Source organism: Oryza brachyantha, chromosome 9 (genome assembly GCF_000231095.2).
Source record: "Oryza brachyantha chromosome 9, ObraRS2, whole genome shotgun sequence".
Taxonomy (NCBI): Eukaryota; Viridiplantae; Streptophyta; class Magnoliopsida; order Poales; family Poaceae; genus Oryza; species Oryza brachyantha.
Window position 1 is genome coordinate 10,090,589 of NC_023171.2, and position 22,502 is coordinate 10,113,090.

Consider the following 22,502-nt stretch of genomic DNA (forward strand, 5'->3'; position numbering starts at 1 on the left):
GCACCATCACCGCCTCTAACCACGTCTCCGAGGAAGTCCTTAACTACGAACAGGTTGGTTAGCCAATTTGACGAACGGGTCCCACATATAGATGAGGAGGAAGATGAAAAATGTGACAGCGATGACATGTTTCTAATTTGATAAAATTTGAATGGCACGACTATAAACAGATATATTATAATCGTATTTGTTTGAATACATGTAGTTATACGATGATACGCATCAAATTAACGAGGGAAAAAAAAAACGCCGCAACGCAACGCAACCGCGCCAGGCCGCCCACGGGATAACGCATTTACGTAATAGTATATATCCGAGTAGGGGAGTAGTAACAGGCGAACAGCTCGACTCCTCTGCGTTGCGCTCCTCCTCCTCCTCTGCTGCTGCTGGTTTGCTTCCCCTCGGAGGAACACTCCCGTGGCGCGGCGTGGGCGTGGCCCCGGGGGGCCATGTGGACGCCGTCGCGCGGGAGCAACGCGCGGCGCAGTGGCCACCGGCGCATCGCGGACTACCTCGCCGACGACCAGACCACCAACACCGACACCTCGGACAACGAGTCGTACACCACCGCGTATGGCGAGGAGTTCTTCGCTGCTGCTGCTGCGGCGGCGGCGGGGAGCGGTGGAGGGGGTGGGATGCTGCCGGCATTCCTCGCCGACCAGGGGGACCTTGTCGAGGTCATGCTGGAGCTCGACGAGGAGTCCATGGTCGTGCGGAGCGTCACTCCCACCAGCGCCGCGCTCTACGGCGGCGGTGGCGGCGCGGTGCAGCCGCCGCGCACGCCGGAGGGCGGCGGGGGAGCGCGGAGCCTGAGCCGGTGCTCGTCGACGTCGTCGCGGATACGGAAGAAGTTCGCGTGGCTGCGCTCGCCGTCGCCGTCGCCGTCCCCGCGCCCGCCGACGCCCGCGGAGCTGCAGCGCGAGGCGGCCATGGCGGCCCGCGAGCGCCGCCGCATCCAGGCGCGCCTCAACCGCTCCAGCACCGGCGCCAAGCGCGCCCTCAAGGGCCTCCGCTTCATCAGCCGCACCACCGGCTCCGTCCAGGCCGCCGAGCTCTGGCGCCGCGTCGAGGACCGCTTCAACTCCCTCGCCTCCGACGGCCTCCTCTCCCGCGACGACTTCGGCGAATGCATCGGTGTGTTATCTACCAACCTCTCTCTCTCCCTCCCCCCCCCCCCCCACCCCCCCCCCCCCCCATTCCACCACACCGCCACCGCCATGATCCTATCCACCATAATCGCGACGTTCTTGGCGTTGCGCGCCCGTCTCAATCAAACCAATCGCCCGCAGGAATGGTGGACTCGAAGGAGTTCGCCGTCGGCATCTTCGACGCGCTGGCGCGGCGGCGGCGGCAGAACCTGGAGCGGATCACCCGGGAGGAGCTCTACGACTTCTGGCTCCAGATCTCCGACCAGAGCTTCGACGCCCGCCTCCAGATCTTCTTCGACATGTACTGAACCCAATTCTAGCTAGCTACTCCAAATTTTCTTTTCACCGCATCCCACGTAACGTTTCGATCGATCAATCGATCGATCCGTCGCGAACTCCGATGCCCATCGCAGTCGCAGATTTCTTGATGATATGCTTCTTGTTTGCGTTCTTGGCCCCAAATTCAGGGTGGACACCAACGTGGATGGGAGGATAACGAGGGAGGAAGTACAGGAGGTGACTTATTTAAACACCTTTTAAAAGTTGCATCTTTTTTTTTTACCTTCTGTCTCACTAATCATCAGAAGCTTCTTAGTGTGGGCACCCAGCTTCTAAAATTCCTAACCTAGCTAATCACCAGCCGCTTCTTTTTACTGCGGTAATTAAATTAGCTGTCACTGTTACTGATCGCTTTGTCTGATGCTTTGATCGTCGCAGCTGATCGTCCTGAGCGCGTCGGCGAACAAGCTTGCGAAGCTGAAGGAGCAAGCAGAGGAGTACGCGTCGCTGATCATGGAGGAGCTCGACCCGGAGAACCTCGGCTACATTGAGGTGCGTGCACTCATGTGTATTTTCATTTTTATTAATTTTTTTCCTCAATTACTTGGCTTTATGTGTATACGTATACACGGTTAGATTTTGTCTTTTTGATGGGGTCTGAGGTGATGACACGTGTGTCGTCGTCTTCTTCGTTGTGTTCGCCAGCTGTGGCAGCTGGAGGCGCTGCTGCTGCAGCGTGACAGCTACATGAATTACAGCCGGCCGCTGAGCACGGCGAGCGGGGCCCAGTGGAGCCAGAACCTCGGCGCCGTGGCCGTGGCTGCGGGGGCTGCAGGAGGAGGAGGAGGCGACGGAGTCGGAGGCGGAGCTGCGCACGCCGCTGCGGCAACAGCGGCGGCGGGGGCGGGGGCGCAGCCTCGTCAGGGGCGGCGGCGCGGGTGGGGGGTGAGGAAGGCGGCGGCGAGGGTGCGGGTGGCGGCGGAGGAGAACTGGCGGCGGGCGTGGGTGGTGGCGCTGTGGTTCGCCGCCATGGCGTCGCTGTTCGTGTGGAAGTTCGTGCAGTACCGCCGCACGCCGGCGTTCCGGGTGATGGGGTACTGCCTCCCGACGGCGAAGGGCGCCGCCGAGACGCTCAAGCTCAACATGGCCCTCGTCCTCCTCCCCGTCTGCCGCAACACGCTGACGTGGCTCCGCTCCTCCTGGGCCCGCTTCTTCGTCCCCTTCGACGACAACATCACCTTCCACAAGGTAACAAAAACTCCACCACCACCACCATCACCACAAAAATATCCGGCGACCGTCCGACGTGTCACGGTGAAAACGCCGCCCCCGTTTCTTGCCATCTATGGTAAATACGGCGACGCGGCGGTCGGTTAGGCGGTCGCCGTCGACGGCGGCGGTGCGTCGTGTTTCCCCGGCTCTCCGGGATCCCGTGTGGAAAAAGTGGCCTCCGCTCGCCATGTGGTTTGCTCGAGACTTTCTATCACTTCTGCTTACTGCAATAGTGCCATCTACTGGGAGAGAGAGAATGGTTTAGCGTACTGCGTACTTCGGCTGTGACTGGGTCCCATGTCGCGCTGGTCAGCTACCCTCCATGTTCCAAGCTGCCGCCTCCATCATTTCGCTCTACTCGCTGCCAAAATTCCACCGCCACAGAAGATCCCATGCCGCCACATAGTACTACTCCCTGTACTGCTTCCAGTAATCGCCAAAAGTCAACAGTCAGAAGTCCACAGACCGACAAGCTAACCAACTGTGAAATGGACGTGTTACAACGGTTAAAAAAAAAGAGGTGATTTTTTATGTTTTTTTTTTTTTTGCAGATGATTGCGACGGCGATAGTGGTGGGGATCACGCTGCACGCCGGGAACCACCTGGCGTGCGACTTCCCGAGGCTGATCGCGGCGGCGCCGGAGGAGTACCGGCTGGTGGCGGACGCGTTCGGGCCGGAGAAGCCGACCTACGTGGGGCTCCTCTCCGGCGTGGAGGGGATCACGGGGGTGGCCATGGTGGTGCTCATGACCGTCTCCTTCACGCTCGCCACCCACCCGTTCCGCAAGGGTGAGAAGGGCGGCGGCGCCGGCGCCGGCGCCGGCGGAGGCATCCCGACGGTGGCGCGGCTCCCCTCGCCATTCAACCGCCTCGCCGGGTTCAACGCCTTCTGGTACTCCCACCACCTCCTCGGCATCGTCTACGCGCTCCTCCTCGCCCACGGCTACTACCTCTTCCTCGTCCGCCGCTGGTACCGCAAAACGGTACGCCTCACAAACATCTCTTTTATTTTCATAAAAAGAAAATCCAGTTTTGAGCTCGAATTCGTATCAAAATTCCATTTTTTTAGGCCCGAATTCGTTACGGGTCTTGTGGATTTTGGATGTTTTTATAAAAGAAAAAATTAAACTGTTGTAGCTCTCGCGAGGACGACGGTTTTCTGTTTGGGTCACTCCCACCCGTGGGCTCGCTTTCCACTGGGAAACGGGGGCGTTTTCAGGGTTTTTTTCCGCTGCTGCTGCTTTATGTTGCAATCCGTCTAGAAGAAACGGCTTAGCTTTGCCCTCTCGCGCCATCGCTGCGCGACACATGACTCGTGACAGCAACGGTGCCCAAAAAGAAAAGAGAGGAATGTTAGCGAGCTCCTCTCTCTCTCTCTCTCTCTCCCTCTCTCTCTTCTTGTCTCGAGACAAAGTCAAACCGAGAAAAAAAACACATCTTTTTCTTCGACGTACGAAGAAAAATGAGGAGTATTCACATTATTAGGTGAGTAGCCTGTAGCCGTGATTGTTGCTAGCCAGCAGAGCACCAGATCGACCTACTGTTCTGTTCCTGCTCTGCTCTGTTCGTGGTGGTCAAGGAAGGAGTCGCTGGCGGTGTGTGGTGTCTCTGATCAATAAATAGGCCGTGTCGAGGTAGGCAGAGTCGCAGGGCAGGTCGAGACAACCACAACCACGACCCTGCATGTGTTCTAATTCATTACGGAATTTTACTTATTACGGATATGCTTTTCAAACTAATAATGAGGTGTATTATGTAAAAAAATTATATATAAAGCTATTTATCTGAACTTTAAATAAGAATTTTATTTTATGGAGTTAATTTAGTTGTTTATATATATATATCTATATAATTTGAGACGATCAGCTATCTCCAACACTCATCTCTGTCTTTTTCTTATGGTTATATTTATAAGTTAAAATTTAAATTTTTAATCTTAAATTTATCAAAGTTTATTTTTGAGCATTAGTGTTTAAATCACTAGGAATACATATAAAAAAATTATTAATAGTTTTTTTTGTAAATATTTTGTTTTCTCTTTTTCATTAAAAGAACTCAACAATTCCCTCCACTTTTAAGTTGCAGTGAGCTGTCACGGAGCATGAGCACGTGCCGGTTACATGTGGCGTACGAGCCCTGAGGAGCCTAGTCTCCTGGGTACGTGTGTACGAACAGTAGAGTAGAGACAGAGTAGATAGCCAGTATAGATAGCCAGTACGCGGGTGGTCTCCATGGTCGCCAGGTCGATGGGGTCCAGCCGCGCTGTTCAGCTGCTCCGACCGGCCCCGTGCCCCGTCCGTCTCTCGGACAAATAGGTCGCCAGTGCTGCTGTACCTACCCTTTAACCAGCTCTTCCCATGGCGCCATGTTGCCATGTCGAGGGAGGAACCGGATGGATCCGTATCGCTGACACGTGGGCCTATACACGCTGGGGCCACATGTCAGCCTCAGTGTCCCATAAACCTCTTCCGTCGAGAGAGTGGTGCTCATGAAACCTCTTGATACAAGGACAAGTTCAATTTTAGCTCATGGATAACGGATTATCGTGTGCACATTTTCTAAGTGGGGGTGATCTTTTAGCTTTTTCAGGGAAAATCCAAGCGGTGTATTTATAAATTAAAAATAATTTATAAAATTAACTTTTATACACGTATTCTTAACGATCTAACATACAATGCTTAAAAAATAAACTACGATGAACACCTTTTCCCTAAATAACTCCAAATTTAAGGTTAAAAATTTAAATTTTAGCTTATAAGCATAAGCAGAAGAGAAAAAATTGTGGGCGTAAGTTTCTAAATGTTTATCGTGCATTTATTTCTTACAGGTTTTCTTAACATTAGAGTTTAGCTTTTCAGTGTTTAATTTGTTGATACGTGTCCTTGATAATATCGTCTCTCTGTAATAGTGGCCATGTCTAAAGAAATATTACCTCCATTTTCAATTTTACTGGTCAGTAGATTTTTACCGTTAATATTTACATTTTTTTTAAGATTCCGCATAGACGTAAAGAGAATAATTTAGTACAACTTACTCTAGTGATATTGTATGTTCTAGTGATAAAAGATTGGTTGTAATTAGCGTTTGCACAACTAGTGGTGTCAAGGACATGAAAATGTTTCCATAGATTGCTGGTGGCGTCAGTTCTGCGTAACCTTAACCAAACATCGGATGTAGTAGATGATGATGAAATGCTTTTTACTAACGGACTTCCAGTGATATATCATGGCCCTACATTTGTTGGTGGATCTAGTTGCCATAGCTTTTACAGGACATTTTTCATTTGTGATTTTGGGTGTTTAAATAAGTGGGGATCGCTAATACTAATCAATAATCATCATGGACAGACTAGATCTATTAAATGCCATGAATAGCCGTGAATGCTTCTTGCTTTACAGAATGGAGCACCGATATGTTAGTACTACTGCATAGCATATGATTTATGGATCAGAATCCCTTTGCAGTCGACTGCATCGTCGCTGACATGTAGGCCCGAGGGGCGCTGGGCTCACATGTCAGCGACAAGTTCCTTTGTAGTTGACTGTAGAGGATCGGGTTCCAGGATTCAGACCCAGCTATTCATCTCTGAATATTTTTGTTCTACAAAAATGAGTCCATATCTTTCACTGGATATATGTTGGGTGTATGTATATCATCGAAAAACTCAAAAGCCAGCAAACTTTGCCCCACTTTACACGAGGATGGGCGTTTACAATGATTTTTTACCACTACATCACATCATGATCTTTCATCAGGAGACAGCCCAAATCTGCAAGCGATGAGCTTTCAGTTCTCTGCCTTAGCCATGAAGGTTACAATGATGAACTGAGCAGGAAACTTTTCTCCTGTTTGGTTGCTTGCTTGTTTCTACTCTAACAGTATACTACTGTCTACTAGTACCAGTAGCTTTCTTTGCCACTGGCTTTGACCCTTAATCACATGGCCCCCACGATTTGTATATTCCAGCTCACCTACTGCACCGGCCGGTTGCAGCTGCTAGATAGCTAGCTTTCTCACCTCCACATTTTTGCCACGAACTTGTCACCTCCCATTGCTAATGCTACCTCCTGGCTGCTTCCATACATGTGGATGCATGCCATGCCTGGAAGACTTTTTATCCCTCTGCTTGATCATGCCCACTAATTTGTTTGAATGACCAAGGCTTGGTGCCCATTGCCATCTCACCAAACTCCCCCTGAGTTAATTAAGCAGCAGGCTTAGCAGTGTCACTAGTGTTACTTAGCTTTCTTGATGGTTATGTCCTGTGAGTGTGTGTGTGACCAGTGACCACCACTTAACTAAAAATTGTGAAGCAGCTTAATGCGTCGTGTCCCTTGTCACATGTGGTGAGGACGAGACGGCGCCGAGAAGAGAATTATTGCCCGTGCTAACGATCTAGAGGGGGCCAAGAAGCTCTTAGTTGTAAAGGAGACCATGGGTGTTGTGGGGTGGTGGCAATGGCATCTATAGGATCGGATCCGATTAAAGAGGCCGTGCCTAGCTAGTGAAAGGCAAAAGAAGAGTGACCTGCACTGGTCACCATCTCATCTCTTGCCCCAGAATTCGCTCTGCTTTAAGACAGTGAAACTTCCCGTGCAGTTCATGGCAGCTTGTGGCATGAACTTTTTTTTTTAGTTTTTTTTTCCTTTGCTTTTCCTTTTGTTGGATGGGAGGACCACCTGGCATTCAAGAGGAATGTGGCGTTTTATGATGTGTTTTTGCGGTTTGCATTTATCAGTGAGGACAGGTTGTTCGAAATTCTTTTGGTTATGTGCATTCCTGATATTTTTTTTTGAACGAAATCATTCATGATTATTGAAAATTGTTTTGCTAGTACGAGTCAAGAGGCAGCTAGGCCAGTTTGACAAACATGTATTGTCTGCTGTAGAATAACACAGTTCGTACCATTTGCACAATACAGAAGGTTCATTTGTCAGAAAGTACACTGGTCTCCAGCACGCACATGGTAGTCAGCCCACATGTTTATCAACCGAAATGTCTATATTATATTCAATTTAAACAAATTTTATTGTGCAATTCTCGACGCACCAAAGAATCTGACAGCTGCCAAGTGCCAAAACTAGTGGTTCGATTTGTTATTTTTTAATACAGCTTATCTTTCTTTTCTCTCTTTTAGAATGATATCATGTGGGAATTTCTTACCAGACAATAATTATGTAGACAAAAGCAAAGTTGAGATTAGGAAATATGCAGCGCTCTAACACTGTGGAACTTTGATGCATTTTTTTTCAGACATGGATGTACATTTCTATTCCGTTGATGCTGTATGTCGGTGAAAGGATGCTACGAGCCTTGCGGTCAAATGCTTATGCTGTCAAAATCTTGAAGGTAATTTGTCAATTGTAAATGGCATAGTAGTAACTTTTTGTAGATTCTAATAATAATTGATTTGACTTTTCTACACATCTCAAAAAAATATGCTGTTTCATTAGTGCTGATCGATTTACTTTGCTGCCTACATGATTAACCATCGATCAGTGTAAATATTAAAATATAAAGGAGCTGTCATAAACAACTTGCACAGATTCGAATTAGTAATCCACTACGAGTTCCAAGGTCTTGGATCCATCATGGTAACATGGAGTGGAAAGTGCAGGTTTAGTGATAGCAGTACAATGGTTATTGTTTGTTGAAAGGAGAAATGGAGAATGTTGCGCCATTGTGGGATACAAGTCATATTGCCACTACTAGTTCATCTACAATAAAAATAGACTCTACTCAAACATTTCGGTCCTTCAGAAAATGCATGTCGCTCTCTAAAGACTTTCATGTCTTTAAAATCCACTGTTTTTCTTAATTTGTTAATTAGTCTATTCTGTCTTCAGTGCTCGCATGTGTAGGAAGTTAGGAACATACTAGTAATTCTTTCTTAGGGTATTCTACAGATATATGTAGTTAAACTTGAATTTTGACTGAAGGTATCCCAAAACGTCACTCACTTAAATTGTGCACAGTATTTTTTTTTAATTTACAACAACTTTTTAGATAATTTACTATAATGCTTACTGCATGAAACCAAGTACAAACATATGTTCTTATGTAAATTGATTCACTCAGGTCTGCCTTCTACCTGGAAATGTATTGACCATAACAATGTCCAAGCCCTATGGATTTCGATATAGAAGTGGACAGTACATATTTCTTCAGTGTCCCACGATTTCTCCCTTTGAATGGTTTGTATAGCTCCATTGTTACACTAATTCTCATCATGTTACTCCCAGTTTATAGTGCAGTAATTCAAGTTTTGCTTCATTGTGACTGTTTCAGGCATCCCTTCTCCATTACTTCAGCTCCAGGAGATGACTACCTCAGTGTTCACATCCGAACAAACGGAGATTGGACACAAGAGCTTAAGCGCATATTTGTCGAGAACTACTTCTCACCACACCTTAACCGAAGAGCTTCATTCAGCGAGTTAGGCACTGCAGAACCAAGAAGGTCAGCCGATCACCCTTTCCATGACTGCTTGCTTGTATTCCTGATGGACAATAAACTGAAAACTGCTTGCCTCCATATGTCACAGCTTACCAAGATTGCTCGTAGATGGTCCCTACGGCGCCCCTGCACAGGATTTCAGAAATTACGACGTGCTACTTCTTGTCGGCCTCGGGATCGGAGCAACACCATTCATAAGCATTCTGAGGGACCTACTTAACAACATTAAGCTAGCTGAAGAGTTGATGGTATTACTTCATCCTATGTTTCCATTTCTACCACTGGGCCTACTTAGCAATGTTAGTAGCTGACATTGTTTTTTGCACAATTATTAGGACTTGGCCATGGAGACCAGTAGGTCTGAGGACAGTGCCAACAGCTTCAGTGTCTCAACAGCAAGTAGCAACAAGAAGAGGGCTTACAGAACAAGCCGTGCGCATTTTTACTGGGTTACTCGGGAGCCGTTGTCGTTCGAGTGGTTCAAAGGAGTGATGAATGAGGTTGCCGAGATGGACAAGAAGGTAGGAACTCAGGAAGCCATACTGCCATCCGTCCATACTTTCAGATTACTTTGTAGGCCAGCAGTATATTGACTTGTGTTGATGATCAACTCGTTATGCAATTTCAACCAGGGTGTGATAGAGCTGCACAATTATCTGACGAGCGTTTACGAGGAGCGTGATGCACGGACAACTCTGCTGTCGATGGTGCAAGCTCTGAACCATGCCAAGCATGGTGTTGACATCGTCTCAGGCACAAGGGTAAATTTCTTCTCTCTCTCTCTCTCTATCAACATTCTCCATTGATCTAAAGGAGAACTAGATACAGTCTCCTCTTACAAGTAGATTTTTCTTAACTGAACATCCACTCTGTACACTCAACAGGTGAGGACACATTTTGCAAGACCAAACTGGAAGGAAGTCTTCACCAGGATTGCCTCCAAGCATCCCAACTCAACAGTTGGTAAAAACCTCTCTTCCTGACAAAGCCAATCCAATCGCATCAATTGTTGGCACCAACATGCATGAGTTTCTAAAGAAGAAAGAAAAAATCTCTGACACCACGAATGGTTTTCTGACGAATGCAGGAGTGTTCTATTGCGGCGCACCGACGCTAGCCAAGGAGCTGAAGAACCTGTCCCACGAGATGAGCCACAGGACGGGGACTCGCTTCCATTTCCACAAGGAGTACTTCTGAATTTTCCTCATAGAAGAAAGAAAAGACATTAGCTTTTCTCCTAATCTCTCCATAGCGTTAGGCACCAGTAAAGAAGACGAAGACGACGAATTCGAAGAAGAAAATTTTTTGCACAGAAACAAAGCAAAGCTGACATCTCTCTTCCTGATCTGGAACTGTACATATAGTATATATATATATATAAAGAAGCACACAGTATACAGGGGTAGGTAATAGCAATTTATATATTAACAAACAGGGGAAATGCAGGGTAAAAGCGTCGCTAATTTTCGGCATAGAACATCATACAGATGTATACACTACACACAGTATAGTTAGTTATTAGCTGATAACAATAATTATAGTATCCTACACCGTTCAAAATTCTCTGTAAGCTGCTAATAAGCTCCGGTTTTAGTGCTGCTAATACTACAATCTATTAGCTTTTTCAACATCTTTAAAAAGAAGTACATGAAGATACCGTACTTTTCAGAATAAAAATTTATTGCATCGAGGTACCAGAATTATACTGAACTTTTTGGTGCCTCAGGTTACTTTTCAAAGGATGATCTATACTTTGGTCGGAGTTGGCAATAAAATTCGGAATCAAGTAGTTTTTTTTTACCATTACCTTGTGATGTGAATGATCTGTGTGAATCTTCTCCGTTGCGATGTGGGCCTGTACAATTTCGGCCCACAGCCCATGTGCGTCGTAGGAAAGAGACTATCCTTTGCGGGCCATCCACAAGGAACATTCCAGTGGGCCCACAACTGAGATATTATTGGGCCGCACGTTCATCGTATTCACTTTCCGGCTCGGTTCTGAGATTTTTGGGCCGCACTTTTTCAGGATTATTGGGCCTCAAGTTCCAAGCTCTCTATTGGGCCGCGTCCCGGCGATCTGACGTCCGGGCCCGAATTGTGTTGACCATCACTGATTCACGGCGTTCCAAGCTCTGAAGACAAAGGAAGTATCTTTTGAAAATAAATATTCATATTTGTTTTTTTTGAACAACTCATCTTTATTTTGATAAAAAAAATGTTAGCCATATATATTATAAAAGGGGGCATTGTTACGGTTCATTCTACTGATGGTGGTAGCAGTGTATTAGCCATTTAAGTCTAACTACATATTTATGTATTAAATACTTTCTTTAAAATTTTGGTAAGATAGATTTATAAATTCACCTATTTTAATATGGTATATGAAACACAGACTTATGGTACTATTTTTCATTTAATTTTACATCTTTTAAAGTTTTACTACATATGCAATTAAATGTACCACCACCACCACACACACACGACACAAGTTTAGTCATCACTCATCATCAGCTGCTCCAGCCCAAAAAAATGCCATAATTTCATATAGCGGACTACTTTTTTTTTCCCTCAAAACTTCAAAAACCACATAGCTCTCTGATATTTCTCTTCAACTCAGGAATTTTACTATGAGATTCTTACGAACGACTATAAATTTCCTGGGTTCCAAATATTTCATTCGAAGTTCCTATTTGGGGGGTAGGCAACGATGCGGCGAATAATGGAAGTTGTCCCTCAGAAACTCCAAGGCTTCTTTTTTGGCATTTTGCTATTCAGATTTTTGAAGAACAGTACAGTACACACGATTTTGTTTTCGCCGGTGACCACACAGCTACTGCAAAGACATCGACGTCGTCCGGACGCCATACCGGCGGTTGCCGATCGATTTGGCCACTGGAATGATATGATACGAGGAGCGAAAGCAACTCGGCAGCAGACCTCTGCCTCTCCTCTGATCCCCCTCTTCTCTTCTGATGCCAATGCATCATGCATGGGTACAGAATACAGAGATGAGAAGAGAACGATAAATTCGATGATTTGACACCTTCTTTGTTGGCTAAATAGTACTCATAAGTATGACATGTGAGAGCATCTGGGTCGGGATATCAAATAATCGTACCTCAATGCTACGAGTGTCAAAAAAAAAAAAAATCAAATTCCTCATAGAACAGCTAGTGGACTAGTGGCTGCATGCCGGAAGAAATGGCTTTCCATGGGCATGATGTTGTAGTTGTATATAGCTTTTTAGTTTGTTTGGACCCCATGCTGAGAAGTTATCATCCTCGCCTGAAGACTTTCTTCAGAAAAAAATATCCTCACCTGATGTTCAACTGCTCCAATTTCTAATGTTATATACGCATGAGCATTTTCTGGTCTGTGTATGTCTATCATTGTTTCAAACTTTTGCTTTGCAACTTAAAAAGATTTTGGGTCCCAGCAGTTTCCGGGATTAAATTTGTCTTTGGACAGTCAACAGAAGTGGTAGGTATGGTACGTTTTGTTCAGTGAATCCAAGTCCAATTAGCCTCCAACAATGTACCAGTAATTCTGTGTGATGTACACTGAATCTGAAAGATGCCTGCATCTTCACTGGAATAAACCTGACTCTAAACTTATCATTATGTGGAGTTAAACTTCCAAGTATATGTGAAGCATATTCTCGTGGTATTACTCATTGTAATATATGTCAGTATCAAACTGATGAACACCTACAGTTTCCAAACCCGTCGTTATCACTTAATCATGAATACATAGTATAAACCACTATTACTTTACTATTGAAACTTTTATATCCACTGGAAAGCAACTCATGTTGTTTTCTTCTCCACCACCAAAATATGAGTAATTGAGGCTTGAGGAGGGTATGGCAAAATCAAGATGATAGATATCTGCTAGAGATTGTGCCAGGAGATTAGCATAATGGAATTAATACCTGTCAGATTTCATATCTAATTTGGAATATAAGCATAAAGTTGTGTTTCTAGTACTAATGCAATGATTACTGATTTTATCTACTTGTTTTTTTAATAGAGAGAAGTGGTGAAGTAGGTTAACACTTCTATTTTTTTTAGGATTACTGTTGTAACAATAACAAGAGACAGTTAACCTCAAGATCAAAATGTTTTTATAGATGCAAATGTTTATGCATGGATAACCACATTTCTCTCAAACATACTCAACATAATAATATGTGTCTTGGACAGTACCTGTGTCTGGTGCTACATTGTCATTTCGCTCTTTACAATGTTTTATTATTCTAGAGATGAACAGAGAAAATCAAGGAGCATTGCCTGCCACTACCATCTTCCAAGGTGGTTCACTAAATACATTCAGAGTTCAGTTGGGAAAAGGCAGCCAATTTGTTTAGCAACTTTATTAATTACTGAACTAATAAGCCGGCTTGGTCCACACATCACCATAATTATATAGTATTATCTGCAAATCATGCCGTATCGACTGGTGTCCTTACCAAACAACCGTGATGCTTATGTTAATTGATCTAAAATTTTATTTGTTTTTTTTCCTTAGTGTAGAGTACAGTGTTATCTGAATCTACACGCAGATTATCATTTGACAAGTTCCTCCAAATTTTAATCTTTCTCCAGCAGCGACTTCATTAAAATTCATCAACCAGGGATAATTAACAGGTGATAAACTATAAATGCACCTCAGAAGGACCAGCTTCGATAGTCTAAACATCCCGACCTCCTTCCGAACATATACATAGATTTTCACTAAAAAGTTTAATCCCTCTAAAATTCACATGAATTTTCTCTAAACCGAATAAGCCCTCGGGAACAGAAGAGAATACCATCATAATTCAGAAATGAAACAGTGGAATTGGAATTCAGAAGCAAGGATACCAATGGCATTTGCCAAATTCCATTTATGTCCTCACATGAGGGCCATTACACCTCAGCCACACTGCTTTAGTGGCCCAGGGGCAAAATCGTCATGTGCACTAGCAACAATCCAATAATCCTACACCAGAATATACACGGGGGGAGGGGAGGATGCCATGTCTCGCTCTACGAGGAGAGGTGCAATTCCGAGAATGCCCCCCGGCTCCGGCGCCCCCACGGCGACGCCGCCGCCGCCGCGGTGACCTCGCCCTCGCCGCGCCACAGCCTCACGACGCTGCCGTCGAGCGCCGCCATGTCGAGGTGGCGGTACCACCCCAGGTCCCCCCTCCTCCTCACGGACATCTCACGCTCCTCCCACGGCGTCGCCAGCAAGGCCGCCGCCGGCGTCGTCCTCCTCCTCGGCCTCGTCGTCCCTGAAGACGACGATGTCCGCCTCAGCGGCGCCTTCCCTTCGCCGTTGAAGCGCACGCTGCTGCAGTTGTTGTCGGCGTCGTCGTCGTTGTCGTACCACGCGCATCTCCTGACGCCGTCCACTACTCCTCCATCGTCGTCTTCCCCCGAGCCGGCGTAGTACGCCGTGAAGCGGACCTTGGACGGCGTGCTCGGCTCGCTCGGGGAGGTCGGCGTCGTCGCCACCGGCGCCCCCGCCTCCGCCTCCTCCTGACAACCCGGCCGCGCCTCGACGACGGCAGCGGGCACCGGCGAAGCAGGCAGAGCACTCATCCGCGTCACCTTCGTCTTCTCCTGCTGCTTGCCACCGTCGTCGTCGGCCACGAGCGCGCTGCGGACGCCGGCGGCGCGGATGCGCCAGAGGCCGACGGCCGCGGCGAGCGCGGCGACGAGCCAGGCCCAGAGCGAGCCGGCGGTGGCGGCCGCTGCCGGGAGGGAGTAGAGGCGGAGCGCGATGGCATCCGCCGGCGCCATGTCGAGGAGCTCCATTTCCCGGCGCGGCGCGGTGGTGGTTAGAAGAGGAGGATTTGGTCGTGTTGGTGAGATGAGGATCTGAGGAGTGGTGTGTATATATAAGTCTTTGAGTGCGAGTGAACATATTGTGCTCTCCAATTTTATTTTTCATCACTTTTATTTTTCTATGACAATTATTAGTTTTTATATGTATAAGTACTTGGGTTATAGGCAAGTTTTTACTTTAATATTGAATCCAGACAAGCATGACATACCATTTTTACTTTTGGATTAATTTTATTTGTTGTTTTGGACATATGTCGTGATTTGGTTATCTTAAACGATAAATATTTATCGGGAGTATATGTTAACACCTAAACTACTCATTCATGAGATCTATGTTAGTTAATTTATCTTTCAACTGAGTATGCACTACTCGTTCATATATAGTGTTCTAATAGAGATACTATTTCAGTTAGTTTTCTTTGTTATTTCTGATAATGTTATGTTTCTTAATTTGGTTGTCCTAGATCACAGAGATTTATGTCCATAGCAAGCAATATTTTAACTCCAAAACTAGTCATTCATGAAACCTATTTTAGTTGTTTGTCTTTCAACGGAGTATGCACTTAAGCTTTTAACTCGACTGGCGGAGGGAGAGGTGCCGAGGACATCTTATTTCTTCGCACAAGAATTTGTAATCTGTCCGTATTGTATAGATGACACCATAGATTTTTTTTACACATTTTGACCATTCTTCCCATTAAAATTATGATTTATTTTTTCTATTACATTTATTACTAAATATATTTTAATTATAATTTGTACTTTCGTAAATATACGTAAAGTTTTTAAATAAGATAAATAGTCAAATATGTGCCAAAAATCAATGTTGTCGTCTATTTAATTACGGAGGGATTAGTACAATACTGTATAAATCTATGTGATTTATAACCAATGAGAAGTCTAACTACGCATATGAGTAAAAAAAGTCAATTATTTTATTAGATTCTCAACTTACATGAACCTAAACCATATGAACAAGTTTCATTAATTTAGTGGTAAATAATATCATTGCTTTCTAATGAAGACATTTTCAACCCCATTGCTAAAATTATGGCTGTGTGCCACTTAACATCCCAAACGAGGTGCTCTTTGGTAGTGATAAGACATTAAGCTACCCCTTAATTAAGTAACTACACAAAACTTGAGGTGTGCCCTCGCAAAATACGAATGCTTCAAGGTACTCATAGGAGCAAGTATAAATATAATAGCAGCATGTAAACCGGCTAAATGCTGAGGTGGAGGACAGATGAAAAGATTGTAAGTTTATAGTCAGCTTAAGGGCAAGAATCAAAAAACTCTATAAGAGACAAGTGAATCTTGCATCAATAATAAAGAGCTAACCATGATACGGACGTACTAAGAGAAGACTCAAAAGAGTCATATAGCTAGCTATATTATTAGCATTGCTCTAATTAATTAGCCGTCAACCATAACACTGCAGGCAAAGATCCTACACGAGCGGCATCAGAGGGGATCAAACGGGGAGATGCTGGGAATCGACCTCGGGAGATGCCAAGTAAGATACCATTTCTCCAAGCGGAAATAAATAAAAAAAAAACAGAGAGAACTACAGGACGCCAGCGTTGAGGTCGTCGTTTTCAGCTCGTGGTCGACGGGAGGACACGTGAATGGTTCAGATCTCCCCTGGGGCCATGAGATCTACTTCGTGGTTTCTGTGGATTGCCAAGGTACGTATATGTAGTACAGATATCACTCCGATTACGTGAGATGTTCGATTTTTTTACAGTGTTTGATCATTTATCTTATTTAAAAAGTTATAAAAATATTATTTATTTTACTTATGACTTACTTTATTATCAAAAGAACTTTAAGTACGATTTATCGTTTTCTATATTTGTACTAAATTTTTGGATAAAACGAATAGTTAAACGTTAAAAAAGAAAGTTAAACATCTTATATTATGAAATGGAGGCAGTGTATGTCTACCCTTTAGATATAAATCGTGCGATTTGTGGCACTGGCTTACTGTGCAAGTGCAAACAGAGTTATTTTGATCATAGTTTATTTGTAGTAACGTAGGATAGAAAATAATTTGATAAGTGAGTAAATGAGCGAACTAAAGTAATACATGTCTTACATTAGATATACATCGTCATCTTTTTCTTCTGTTTATAAGCTAAAATTAAATTTTTAATCTTAAATTTAAAGTTGTTTTTGGAGTTTTTTTATAGTTTATATTTTATTTTTTCTCTTAAATAATTAATAAAACAGACATAAAAATTTATTCATAAATTATTTTTCGTTAGCAAATATAATGTTTAGTCTTTTCTCTAAAAATGCCAATTATGACAACCATTGTTTCTACAAAACACATAAGGTATAATAAGATATAAGTAGCACTAAATTTAATATTAATTAATAATCCTTGTTCATGACGTGAAGTATAGCATTCTATTTTTTTACTTTTGTTTATATGTATAAGCTAAAATTGAAATTTACAATCTTAAATTTGAAGATAATTTTAGGTTTTTTTTACTGAAGTTTATTTTATAGCCTTGACTTTTAGATCGCTAAGAATACGTATATAAAATTTTTTATTCAAAAATTATATTTTGTTTGTAAATTATATCGTTAGCTTTTTCTATAAAAAAGTCAAACGCTCTCCATGATATTGTTTAGTAATGGAGTTGGGAACCAAATTATTGGAAATGGAACCTCACACTCGACAGGACCATGAATCTTAAAGCAGACCTGAGTTCCCCAATCAGATGGTAACTATGCGGCATTTATGGAATTATTCAAACCATACTCTGACAGGTCAGAAAATGGCTTGTGGTCACCGCAAGTTGGCAACGAAATGGACAATGATACAAATACGGAGATACGGAGGAAATTTTGCTACGGAACATCGCAGATACATGATATTGTGACAGTCTACTACAACATTTTAGATAATTCATCGCTTATCAGATGACCAATTAACTGATTTGGTGTTGAAAATGTTGATATGTTATTAAGAATGCTACCTGCTTTTGGTGAAAATGGTGTATTGATTTAATCAAAGTTGATATGAAAAAAAACTTAAAAATAAATTTCATTTTTTTCAAATTTGTGGTCAAATAATTGTATCCTCTTTGATTTTTACAAATAAATATTTCTCCTTGACAATTGTGTCTTATTAATAAGCTAGTAGCACGTAAGTGCAATGGACTAAGTATAGGGGATATCAAAAATAAAAATTATGAGCACGTAGGGAATGAAACAAATGTGAAGGACAAAGAATGTATTGAGTAAATTATCAGAGGCAAGTACGAAATTTTTTCGACGTTATTCCGTAAACTCGGTTAAACTTCTATAATTTATCTTAAGACAAAACCAGAAGGCTCTGTAATATAAAATGGATGGATTAACTATGGAGGGTGTAGATCTAAGTATTGCGTAGAGGGTAACTTTTTCATCCTTATAAGATACGAGGTACTATACTTTTTATATAAAATTTTAATATCTCTAGGCATAAGATACCTTGATATCCCGAAATTTTATAAAATGTGATACCTTGAGATACTCAACGACCATAAAATTTCTCTTGTCTGGAACATATAACGTAGAGCCATAGAGGTGGTGTTGTTTTAGAAGAAAATGAATCACTTCGCCAACACAAAGTGCACAGGCAATCGTATTAACCTACCAGCTTTATATAATAGTAGTAGTTCTTAAACTATAGCACATATATTTTTGAATTTCGAGAGATCAATGGAAGATCAACGGTGTCCGTTCGTGCCATTGAGATGGTAGGCAAGCTACCAGATCGATCTGATAGCTATGTATAGCAGTTTGGTTGATAAGCTCTGTCATAGCATTTCTTGGACCGTCGAGGTCTCTCCCTGACTAATCTTAGCATATTCAGGTTTCAGCCTCATGACTCTGTCAGTACGTATTGTTTAGGCACTGTTTCCTGAGGAAGATATGCCGCCGGTTGAACCATTTTGACCATTGTCACCTTGACATTTTTTTAATGCAATGATACTGTGATATTGACATTGATACTTACTCCCTTCGTCATCATTGATGCTTACTCTATTCGTTCTAAAATAAATTGATTCTTAGAGTTCATATATTGTCTTAGAATAATCAATTCCTACGGTCCTACCATATTTTTATCTTACATCGGTACATAAATCAACAAGTTATATCGATCTCTTTAATCCCTTTATGTGACTAGGCATCTTAGTCTTTTATTTCTGTTACTAAAATTTCATTGAACCTTAGGAGTGAGTTTGTTTTGCGAGGGGCAGTGTCATGGTTTTGCCGGTAGCTGAATTCAATACACCAGACAACGAAATGACATATATGTTGCCCGGGCAAAAGGCCCCTAATCCGGTTATGGGCCGTCATCGTTTGAAATTTTTTTCAAGAAAACCTTTGAACATACCAAACGACAGTTCTTTGAGAAAAACCAAACGATATATTACAAACGAAAAATTATTTATAAATAAAACTTTTATATACATGTTTTTAGCTATCAAAAGCAATGGCTAAAAATAAACCACGACAACCCCTCCCCTCCCAAAATCAACTCTAAATTTAAGGTTAAAATTCAAATTTTGGTTTATAAACATAACTAAAATGAAAAGACATGGATGATAGATTTTTTGGATTATCACGGTATGCTTTTCAAGTTCCTAAACAACGAGTTTCATATCAAAAGTTACTACATAAAGTTTTGTCATATGACATTTTTAAAATAAGACTTTCCACTTTATATTGATTAATCTAATTATTTACACTATCGAATAGCTATCGTAAAAATCTGATAACCTTTCAGTCCAAAAGTCCCCCAGTTATCTCAAAGACGCTTAGACCCAAGAAATGCATGCATGTCACACTAAAGTGCAACCCAATTGAAGTACTTATACCGGGCTGATTGTCTCGGCCCACTATAGCCCATCTAGGCTTGTCGCCACACATGGCCCAGCGAGCTCTCGCAGTTTGCATGGCCCTCGCTCCGGCCCTCCGGCACGTGTGGGCCTCCAGCAACTAATAATCTGTCTCGTATGCTATGTAAGAATTTCTATTATTGTCATTCATATGGATTTTAATGAATCTAAATATATATATATATGTATGTATATATATAAATTATATATTTATCCATGAATAAATTTAGACAAGAATAAAAAGTCTTATAATATAAAACGGAAGTAGTTGTAAATAGTAATGGATCCGGATTAGCTGCAATTTCAGGCTTGCTGCTATGAGCATGTGGGTTGCAACTTAAGCAGTCTTGGTCGATCCACCGTTCAATTGAAATTAGCTTAAGGCACTATGTTGTCTCCTTTATTTATTTATTTTTCAGATCATGGCTAAATTAGTTATGCTCACTGTGTTTTACCTTAGAAAAAATGAAACTCCTGGCTTAAGCAAAGTAATGAATTGCATCGTTTTTTTTCACATGGTCACATCTAACAAAATTTGTACTTTCTAGTTACAAAATAATTAATTCATGAAGTATAGAATAAATTAACTTAGGTTTGCTAAGTAGCTACCAGGAAAAAAGCGGGAAAGTTCTATATCTAACCATGGTTGCTCATTCAATGTTTCAAGGGTTGAATGGATGGATTGATTAAGTTGTAGCCAAAGGGGGTAAAAGTCAAATGGCATATTGCAAATAGAAATAAGCTGTGAAAAAATTTTATATACGAAGGCTATAAAATAAACTCTGGTGAAGAAGATTCTAAAATCAACTCTAAATTTAAGTTAAAATTTCAAATTTTGATATATAAGCATAATCAGAAGTGAAAAAAACAAAGGGTGAAAGCTGCCGCTGCGGTTGACTCTCATCCATAGTAAATTTGATGTAAATACAAACGAGCAGGAAAATGAAAGAAAAAGATGATATTAATACGAATGCCACCATCAACTTATATAAATACCCCATAATACGTACGTACCAAATTAAAATCATTTTAATTGACAGAGAGAAATATGTAAAAGTCTCAACCACTATAGACATGACACCACATCGTACTGTACAGCAAGGGGAAGCAAACACACGCATCACATCACCAATTTTATTTTTTTTCTTTCTTTTTTTTTTTGCACGAACTGCACGGCTGAAAATCTGGCAACCTGCCAATCTGCAGTCACTTTTATTTCTGACTTTGTGAACTCCTGATTCCGTAGGTACATTTGATAGGCCTAATAATAGCTTGCTTGTTCATCAAAATTAAAAAAAAAAAGAAAAAAATATTGCTTGTTCATTCCAAATTCTGCGTGGAATTCTCTTCGGTTGAGGACGTAGCGTGCCGGCCAGAACGCCCGAAACGTTGAAGCACACACGGGAGTCGGATGGATGCATGGATCACCCGGTAGCATTTGCGATGATGTTAACAATGCCTTTCGATAGTATTAAAAAAGAATTCTAACTCTTTGATGAGAACGGCGAGAGCATAAGCAACTAAACAAGACAGATGATATTTGGGCTAGCCTGATCATGACGTCCTAAGTATGTTTTGCTTTCGTCTTATATAATATGCCTACTAGGATCCTTCCTTGTTTAAACTACTCCATCAGTTTATATGAAGCGTAGTAGACCCATTACAAAATATAAAATATTTACGTGTTATTTAGCAAAGAATCTAAGATGATGTCAAAAGATTTACTTTTAGGCATTTAAGACTAATTTTTAAATTGTAAATTAATTGGATTATCTTTTTGAACATATAGGAACGGAATAATTGGAAGGGGGTTAGAACCATAGATTTAGTGCAGAAATGACTATATTAACACACCAGAAATGTTTATATTTTGTAATAGATGGATAATTAGCACTGGTACTATTTAAATCTAAACTTCGATTGTACTTTTTTATAGAAAAAATTCTACTTGAGAATATGTTATATTACAAAGTGTTTTGCTACATAAATCTAACTAATCACACAGATTTTATTCATTATAATATTAGGATTTAAAAGTAAGGTGTATTTAACCATGGCAGTTATTCCAGAACAGAGTATCCAGTGATTCAAAACATGAATCTGTCGTTTATTATGGCAGTTAGGAGCGTGACATACTGTGTGTCTGTCCGTTTGTTAGTCCTCATCGACGTGTGACATGCTTAATAGTCAATAGCATCTCAACGCAAAAGTAGCACCACGAAAGGATGACCACAATGCCCCCTATTTGCTATAAAAGTATGAAATTGATATGTACTTGCTCCATATTGTTATGTATAACATCATTGACTTTTAGAATCACGTTTGACTATTCGTCTTATTCAAAATTTATATCCAAATATCAAAATTATAGTGCATAATTAAAGTTTCTATCATAATAAATTATATTATAACAAAATAATTAATAATTATATAATTTTTTAAAATAAGATAAATGGTCAAACGTGTATCTAAAAGTCAACGGCGTCATATAAAAAAAATATGGAGGGAGTATGTATCAATATATGGACGTGGATGGAAAAAAGATCTAAATTTGCAAACATTGATGGGAGATATGAATAATGTAGAAGTAAGTTTATTTTAGAATAGATTTAACCTTC

At 42.0% G+C, this 22,502-nt stretch overlaps 2 protein-coding genes across 2 annotated transcripts; one reads left to right on the forward strand and one right to left on the reverse strand.

Moving 5' to 3' along the window:
- The first annotated feature begins 259 nt into the window (after positions 1-259).
- Positions 260-10,931, forward strand: LOC102720075 (respiratory burst oxidase homolog protein E-like). The gene is made up of 14 exons (XM_040527510.1): positions 260-1,134; positions 1,290-1,449; positions 1,616-1,664; positions 1,866-1,979; positions 2,133-2,675; positions 3,251-3,682; positions 7,953-8,048; positions 8,778-8,893; positions 8,988-9,158; positions 9,244-9,403; positions 9,491-9,676; positions 9,788-9,916; positions 10,040-10,118; positions 10,243-10,931. The coding sequence occupies exons 1-14, from the start codon at positions 450-452 to the stop codon at positions 10,350-10,352; spliced, it is 3,030 nt and encodes a 1,009-aa protein (XP_040383444.1). The 5' UTR covers positions 260-449; the 3' UTR covers positions 10,353-10,931.
- A 2,833-nt stretch (positions 10,932-13,764) lies between these two features.
- LOC121055356 lies at positions 13,765-15,152 on the reverse strand. Its single transcript, XM_040527764.1, has one exon. It carries the CDS (start codon positions 14,954-14,956, stop codon positions 14,183-14,185), a length of 774 nt encoding a protein of 257 aa, XP_040383698.1. The 5' UTR covers positions 14,957-15,152; the 3' UTR covers positions 13,765-14,182.
- Positions 15,153-22,502: the final 7,350 nt, after the last annotated feature.

What these genes read in the sequence shown, in the direction of transcription:
- LOC102720075 (XM_040527510.1), top strand. Translation starts at nt 450, where the DNA reads ATGTGGACGCCGTCGCGCGGGAGCAACGCGCGGCGCAGTGGCCACCGG. An exon ending in CTCCAGATCTTCTTCGACAT is followed by an intron (nt 1,450 to 1,615) that starts GTACTGAACCCA and finishes CCCCAAATTCAG; the next exon opens with GGTGGACACCAACGTGGATG. An exon ending in TTGCCGAGATGGACAAGAAG is followed by an intron (nt 9,677 to 9,787) that starts GTAGGAACTCAG and finishes AATTTCAACCAG; the next exon opens with GGTGTGATAGAGCTGCACAA.
- LOC121055356 (XM_040527764.1), bottom strand. Translation starts at nt 14,956, where the DNA reads ATGGAGCTCCTCGACATGGCGCCGGCGGATGCCATCGCGCTCCGCCTC.